Source organism: Anopheles moucheti, chromosome 2, assembly GCF_943734755.1.
Source record: "Anopheles moucheti chromosome 2, idAnoMoucSN_F20_07, whole genome shotgun sequence".
NCBI classification, from domain to species: Eukaryota; Metazoa; Arthropoda; class Insecta; order Diptera; family Culicidae; genus Anopheles; species Anopheles moucheti.
In genome coordinates, this window is record NC_069140.1 from 84,706,503 (window position 1) to 84,714,381 (window position 7,879).

General features: G+C 43.5%; 2 protein-coding genes across 2 annotated transcripts; one reads left to right on the top strand and one right to left on the bottom strand.

The window, feature by feature from the left end:
* Positions 1–628: 628 nt before the first annotated feature.
* Positions 629–3,468, top strand: LOC128298387 (transmembrane protein 145-like). Its single transcript, XM_053034138.1, has 5 exons — positions 629–727; positions 800–949; positions 1,015–1,741; positions 1,804–2,082; positions 2,147–3,468. Exons 1-5 carry the CDS (start codon positions 629–631, stop codon positions 3,412–3,414), a joined length of 2,523 nt encoding a protein of 840 aa, XP_052890098.1. The 3' UTR covers positions 3,415–3,468.
* Positions 3,469–3,916: 448 nt separating this feature from the next.
* On the bottom strand, positions 3,917–5,035 carry LOC128299592 (interferon-related developmental regulator 2-like). The gene has a single exon (XM_053035600.1). It carries the CDS (start codon positions 5,033–5,035, stop codon positions 3,917–3,919), a length of 1,119 nt encoding a protein of 372 aa, XP_052891560.1.
* Positions 5,036–7,879: the final 2,844 nt, after the last annotated feature.

The following is a 7,879-nucleotide window of genomic DNA, read 5'->3' on the forward strand; positions in this document are numbered from 1 at the left end:
AAAAAAAGGTTAAATGAAACGTGTAGTTAGGGCTTAAGGTATAGTAATGCGGAAATCCGATAGATGGCGCTCAAGGTGTTTGTCTACAGGACGCGTTCAGTATCGAAAGCAGCAAGGACCCTACTTGTATTATTATAATTTTAAATACGAAAATCATTGCACAAGAAGAGTGTGACGTTAAAAAGGATCTAAAATGTAATAACTATTGCCTTTTTCTTTTATTCGTAAAACAGCAACCACATGCAATGATGGGGAGCTGAAGTAAACCTGGAATACGCCTACCCGGATACATCGGCATGTTTGCCGTTGCCCCTGGCAAAACGCAGTAATCAATCGTGGAACGTGTACGCCAAAAGAAAACAACAACGGTGCTCCCTAACAACCGTCTCAATGGAAAGAACGCAAACAAATCACAACACATCGGGGGCTGTTGCGACGATGCGTGCGTGCTGCTGTGTGTTCTTTGCGCCACTTCGCAAAAGCATTCAAGAGCCTTCGGTAAAGCGGTACTGTTTATTTTCGAGTGAAAATCGTAATTTGAAGTGCTTTGTGCTACGGATTGTTGTGTTCACGAGGACGTGTCCATCCTCGCCGGATCAACGAGTCCCAACTGTGCAGCGTGTCAGCAATGTCGTTGCTAAGGATAGGTTTCGTGCTGCTATTCACCAGCGGATGTGTACCGACTGGTCAAGCAAAGTATGTCGAAGGTCATCTTAAAACATCCGACGTAAGTATCTAATAGGTCCCTTCATGGACACATTCAATAATTTCGCCTGTTTTGTCTCTGTATACTTTCCAGAACTGGGCTTTCTTGGCTAGGTTTTGCTTTCTATCCGGCAAAGGAAGGTACGAGTACCTGATCGAGTACGAAAAGAAGCTGGGCGAATTGAAATTACTCCTGTACTACGATGATCGAACACAGTGGCCTGCAATCTACAAAACAGATAAGGTAAGTTTGAATAAATTATTCCAGTTCGAGTAACCCTGTCACGTTTGTTTTTCTCTCATCGCCAGACCTGTACCGAGAAACTGTCTGTGCTACATCCGGAAGACAATCAGATCGTAACGCTTTCGCCGCGTACCCCGTACAATCTCTACTCCGGCTGCCATCTGCGTACACCGGCAGCGAAAGAATCGCCGGACGATCCGCTACCGAGAGGTAGCGGCATTACGACGACACGCGCACCAACAAGCGGTCGAGGATCCCCACCCGGTTCGGGAGCTACAGGAGGTGACATTAAACCCCCGGATGATGATGCACAGTACTATGATCAGTTCCTGAAAACAAGCACTACAGAGCCAGAATTCGCATTCGACGAAACCACCGGAGGCAACGGAACGGAGGACTCACCGTACGAGATATTACTCACATCGTCGAGCTCCATTCAAGGATTCGTGGGTGATAATGGAGAGGTGAACTTGCTGGAAAACAGTACCGATTATCGGCTGTTGGTCGAACAACTGTTCCCGGGCGTGGATGGTGCTGTTGGGGAGCAAACCGAGCGGCCCTCGAATGGAACACGGCTGCGACGTGCAGCACCGACGGGAAAGTACGAAACACGGCTGATCGTGAGCTGCAGTAACTTCGGGAGCTTTACAAGCTCACGAGAACGTTGGTGGTATATAGCGATCGCTAACTGTGATGGAGCTGGCAAAGGGATTGACGTTAAGTACCGATTCCGGATGACAAATGGGCCACCGGGAGATTTTTGGCATGAACATTTCTCCGCCGATGAGATGTGTGAGTAAACTGGGTAGACGACTAGATGGAATTTCTTTGATACGATTGTTCCTTTCTTGCAGACATTCCTCCTATTCTGTTGGCCGAATCCATCGCGTACAGTATGCTGCTGCTGGCAGTGTTCATCTGTGCCGTTGAGCTAAAGGCACGCCATCTTTACCATTGCACCTATCGTCTGTTTACGCTGAGCGTACTGTTGCAGTGGTTCGGTATATTGTTGCTGAGCGTTACCTGGACCAAGTATGCCGTGTCCGGCATTGGTCCATTTCCCAACTTTGGCGGTATCTTCACGAGTGCTAGTGAGATCTCATTCCTTCTACTACTGCTGCTCATGGCGAAGGGTAAGCAAACGATCTTTCCCTCGAGAGCTACACTGGAACTCAACACTCGTTGGATCGCTTTCAGGTTACACCATCACAAGGGCACGTCTGAAAACCTGCTCCACGGTCAAAATTACCATCTTCATCAACCTGTACGTGGTGGTGTACGTGTCGCTGTACATCTACCAGGCGGAAGCATTCGACCCGGGTGAAGTGCTGAACCTGTACGAATCACCGGCCGGGTTCGGTTTGGCCGGGCTGAGATGTGCCGGATGGGTATTCTTCATGTACGCCTGTGCCGCCACGATCAGGAAGTTTACGGAGAAAACACCCTTCTACTACCCATTCACAATGCTCGGCTCGCTGTGGATCCTGAGCGGACCCGTCCTCACGCTGCTCGGTGTTAGTGTGCTCGATCCCTGGGTGCGTGAATCGGTCATGCACGGTGCGCTCGGTATGGTTGCTTTCGCCGGCCATCTAGCATTTCTTTGGCTGACGTGGCCATCGCGTGCCAATCGCAGCTTTCCTTACCATGTGCGCACGAATCATGTGGGCATATCGCACGGCGAGGACGATGAGGTTACCTACCCAAAACATCCCTACGAACCAACGACGCTGGTGAATCATCACAACCGTCCGCTACAACACCAGTATCCGAATGCTCCGCCGGAAACGGTGCTACAGAATGGGCATGGGAATGGTTTCCTGGTGCCACTGTCCCGGGGCGATGGTCTGTACGATCAGTATCTTCGCGAGCGCGATATCTATCACAGCACCTCGACACCGCTCAGTTACGTATCGTTCCCGGCACCGGCAGCAAGGGAGAATGGTGCGACAAACGGTGTGCATAGAGCGGAACCAACACGAAACGGGAACTCGATCAATAGTCCGGCTGTGAATGGGAATGCCCTAAGGTCGGAACAACCCGAACCAGTACAGCCGAACAACCGAAACTCGCTGGCACTGGAGGTGGAGGCTGATCTTTCCGGCCATCCTTCGCTCGAGGTTGCGGAACAAGTGTCGAGTAATGCACCGCTCAGTGGTAACGGATCGATCGCATCTGGTCCGATCGAGCGACAATCATCCGGTGGTGGTGGAGAACGAGAAGAGAAACGATCATTCAATCCATTTTTAGCTGGTGCTAGTAGCGGCGGTGTTGGATCGGGTGAAGGTAGCCGCAAACCGAACAAAATCATCCTTCCCAGTCTGGAACACGGTCAACAGCAGCAGACGGCAGGTCCGGTAATAGTGGGAACCGAAGCTGTGATAGAACAGCCAGCTGCAAATGACAGTGGTGGAGGTAGTAGTAACACCGTCCCAAAGCATCTTTTTGCGGCAAAGCGAGATCCGTGAGAGGATGGATCAGTGCCCAACAAAAGTGGATGGGCCTTTCTGTTATCGCACATATCGCGTGTGTGTGTTTTGTGTCGTGATTTATCACCTCTATTCACACTCTATTTCTCTTTCTGGTTCTGGGTTTTTTGCAATAAGTTGCGTGTGTCACAGCACCTGGCACAGCACTAGTTTTTGTGCTCTGGTCTAATGTTGAGGTTTGTCGGATACGGTGATACGCGTTTGCCTTACGTAGCGTAGCAATAAAGATGCAGAGATTCAACACGATTTGGTAAATCACACGTCTGGAATTGTTGCTCATGGTAATGAGAAATTCACCACAGCGATTTTCAGTTCTAACCGCCAAATCTTCAAAATAACCTACTGCGTTGGTGCGCATGCAGGGAGAAATTTTATTCCATGTCTACTTGGACGGTTAACCCATAATGATTGAACAGTTCCCATGGTTACCTTCAATACCAATTTATTCATCTCAGATGGTCCTCGGGATTCCTCGGGACTGTTAGTCCAAAGTTTCGTACCGCTTGTCACGTTCCTTACCACGTGCTATTGAGCGATTCTTCGTGGCAACTGTATTACTGAGCCATTGTTCCATCTTCGCAATCTTTCCTAGGTACTTCGGCGTGCTGCCCATCCTATGTCCAAGATTCAACATATTACGAACTATCAAATTTTCTTTGAGATGTACGTTCATCCCCGAACCGAACATATTCCGCAAGCAAGTATACTGATGGTTAATAGCCCAACTGTCCAGCAGCAGTGTTTCATCTGCAAATTTGATACGAAGTTCAGGCGTTACATCTTTCTGCAGGTAGTGCAGCACGTCCCGGAAGATTGAACGTTGCAGTTTGCGGTCCTCCTTCGCCTGGAATCGATATGCGTCCTTCGCAAGGCTTTGAATAGTCTCTATCAGATCCGGGAGTTCATCATGGAGAAAGTTTGCGTCGTGTTGAACGCTCAATTCGTACACCAAAGCAAGTGTCTTACCGGTTACGGTACGCACTGACAGGCGAGTACTTCCAAGCATTTCAACGAGATAGCTGGCAGATAGCAGAACACCATCGCTTATCTGCTTAACGATGCTTTCGGGCGTTAAGAGTGTCAGTAGTAAAGACCAAGAATTCATCACCTTCGCGTAAAGATCACCATCTTCATCATGTTCAATGTTACGGTTTTGAAGTACCTCTTGAAGCATCTTCATGAGTGTCACAATTTCTACCGGGTCATCTTCAGCAAAGAAGAACAACAGACCCAGCACAGTGCAGCATTGTACTCGTGCGTTGGAAATGACCACGCTACAATCCTTCACTATGGACATCAACAGCGGTTTCACTAGATTCACGATTTCAGTAACGTCGTCTATTGATTCACTCTGGACCACCAACAGCGGGATGACATTAGCAGCCCAAATTAGTTCTTTCTCCTGTCCCTTTTTGAGAGATCTTTCTACAGATGCCATCAGCGCCATCTTACGGTTTACCAGCGAATTAGGGATGTAGTAATGCATCCATATCTCACGCATGGTGTCGTATGCTTTGATGCGCGTTTGTTGTCGCTTACAGGACACATCCTCGAACGCTTGCAGCAATTTTTCCACGAGATCCAGCTCATCGGACGCCATTTTGAGCCTTTTTTCTTTCTTTTACTGTAAAATTCTCATTCCAACCTGTCAAACCTCGCAAGGTCAAAGCCTACTAAAATCAGTTTCGGATTCAGAGAAAAACACACATACACACACACACTAAAACGAAAGGTTCATATTAAATGCAACAATGAAGCAATATGTTAATACTTTATTTTCATTTCCTTTTCACACATGTTTGGTTTTGTTTCATATCATTGTTTTTTTTTTGTTCTGCATTTCTCAAAACTATACTTTATTCGCAATTCTGCAATTGCTACTCTCCCGCTTACGTTATATATGTTTTTTTGTTTCTGTTTTCCTGTTTTACGGGTGTTTTCAAGTTGCTTTACTTTGTTTACTCTTTTTTGTTTCGTTTTGTTTCACAGTGTTGCTCTCAGGTGAAATGATTTGTTCCATGACCGGTTTTGTTTTGCATTATTGCATGTTAATATTATTTCCTGTTTCTTTTTTTCTCTTTTTCTGTTTCGTTTCCGTTTCTTCATTATTATCAAACACTAGCTTCTGCGTGCAGGTCCTTCCACGTAGTAACATTGTCTTTCATTGTTTTGTTTGTGTGTGTATGATTTTTCTTGTATGGTATGAAGTGTGGTTTTTACATTTTGTCTTTTTTATTTGTTTTTTTTTTTTATAATGTATTCAAAATGGTCTCTGTTGCTTCTCGTGTCTAGTAATAGTTACACAGTATATCCCTTTTTTATAGTGCCTTAACTGTAGTTTTTAATCTCTTCCTTGATTACCTTTCACTTTTACATACACTTGCCTGTCCGTACTCTATCGCTTCCTCAATTTGGATTGTTTTTTTTAATGGGGTTTTCTTCCAATCCCAACAAAATATGCTGCTTTACATTTGATGTTCAAAGAACCTTATAAAGTAACAGTCTCATCATATCTCGTCCCACAAACCCATTTACCGTCTGTCATCTAGAGTTAGTAGTAGTAATTAGCAGCAGCAATAGTAATTGTGTTCCCGTTTTTCTCACGCCCCAATCCAAATCAATCAATGCGATACTTCTAACGCATCTGTATGCATGTGAGTAGTGTTAGTTTTTTTTTGTTTCCGTTCCGTTGTTAGTGCCAATCACCTTCGTTTTTTGTCTCTTAAAGTTTTCTTTCTTTTTTTTTTGTTTAGCTTTTCTCGCTTTTGTCAATAGTAACATTTGTTTTTCTTTCATTTTATTGCCCTGTTTTCATGCCCCCCCGAAAACGGAACACGTACACCCCCACATAGAGAGAGAAACATATCACTTTTGTTTTTCAATGCTTATGGTTTTTTGCTTGTTTTATTTGTTTGTTGTATTAAAATCAGTTTATTTTAATTGTCTTATAGTGTATAAATAAAAAAACGCACATTTAATCAATTAAGGAAACTCATTTTCTCTCTCTCTTTCATTCGCTTTCTTGCTTCTTTTGCTGCACTGCTAGGTTGTTTGCTGTTTACTTAAAAATTAAAAGTAAGAAATGGTTCTTTTCCGTTTTTTGTGTTTTCAATTATCTTCCGCACATGATCCCTCTTTGTGTATGTGTGTGTGTGTATGTGTCTGTTTGTTGTTTTGTGTTTTACTTTTGTTTTGCTTTTGCAACGGTACTAGCAGGAAGCACACACACACACACACACACACTCATACACACAGCAGCTCGTTTTCATCACTTATCATTTGCTTCTAGTTGGGAGTTTTTCACTTATGGTATGTAATTTATCTTAAAAAAGGAAAAACAAGGAAAAAACTCTTAACACAAACCTAACCTCACTTACACGATATAGGGGGGCTTTTCTTTTTTCTTTTTTTATGCAAAAATGTACTTGTTTTTCTTCCAGTTTTTTTATACAAACACACACACATTTTATTCGATCGTCCTCGCGCTCAATTTGTTTGCCGTTGTGTTGAATCAAATTCGAAGCTAGCAAGAAGAACAAAATCGTAAAATTGAGCTAATCAGGGAAACAAAAACAGAAGTAAAGCAACAAAGAGCGGAACAGGCAATACATCTATACGAAAGATAAAAATAATGGAAAATAAAACGATACAAAGTCAATAAAAGCAATTGGGTCTACACAAGTTATATAAAGGCCTATTAAAACAAAACGCAGCAACAAACCAGACTTTTCGTGTGTCTGGCTTCAAGCAAAAAAAAAAAAAGATGTCAATAAATAAACTACAATGTACGTAAACACTAAACACAAACGTGTGTTATGCAAATTGAACAATTATAGCAACGAACTAAGCAAAGAAAAAAAAGGCATAAAGTGAAACGATCGTTCTTTTTTTGAAAAAGAACCACAATTTGATTAATGTAACCCTATAAGAGAAAGGTAGAATAAAAACAAACAGTAGATAATAAAACTAGCTCAAAACAGGATAAGAGTATGAGTGTAAAGGATAAACGAAACGAAACGAACAATGGGAAAACAATGTTCTAAAAAGGAAACAAGTAAATTAGAATTTAAAACTTGACTTCAACCCTAACCTTTTACACGCACACACACACACCCACCCACACACTCTCACGCATTCACACGACAGGAGCCGCTATTTACATACACGCGCACACGTACACACACACACACACGCGTAGATATATCTCGCACTAGTTGGAATTAAAATTAGAATAAAATTACAATAATATAATAATTAATAAGAAATGATACGCTACACTAATATGCTAGGCAATTGCTATCTCTCACTTAGATGACCGTTCTCCCGATCCGGCTACTAGAACTGAGTGGAAGTTTTTCTTCTCTTTGTGTGTGTGTGTGTTGTGTGTATGTGCGTGTGTTTGGGGGTGGGTAGTGGAAAGGGGAGTTTCTAAAATGAAAATGAC

Coding starts and splice junctions, on each gene's coding strand:
- LOC128298387 (XM_053034138.1), top strand. CDS start 629: ATGTCGTTGCTAAGGATAGGTTTCGTGCTGCTATTCACCAGCGGATGT. Junction 728..799: donor GTCATCTTAAAACATCCGAC/GTAAGTATCTAA, acceptor TATACTTTCCAG/AACTGGGCTTTCTTGGCTAG. Junction 1,742..1,803: donor TTTCTCCGCCGATGAGATGT/GTGAGTAAACTG, acceptor CCTTTCTTGCAG/ACATTCCTCCTATTCTGTTG.
- LOC128299592 (XM_053035600.1), bottom strand. CDS start 5,035: ATGGCGTCCGATGAGCTGGATCTCGTGGAAAAATTGCTGCAAGCGTTC.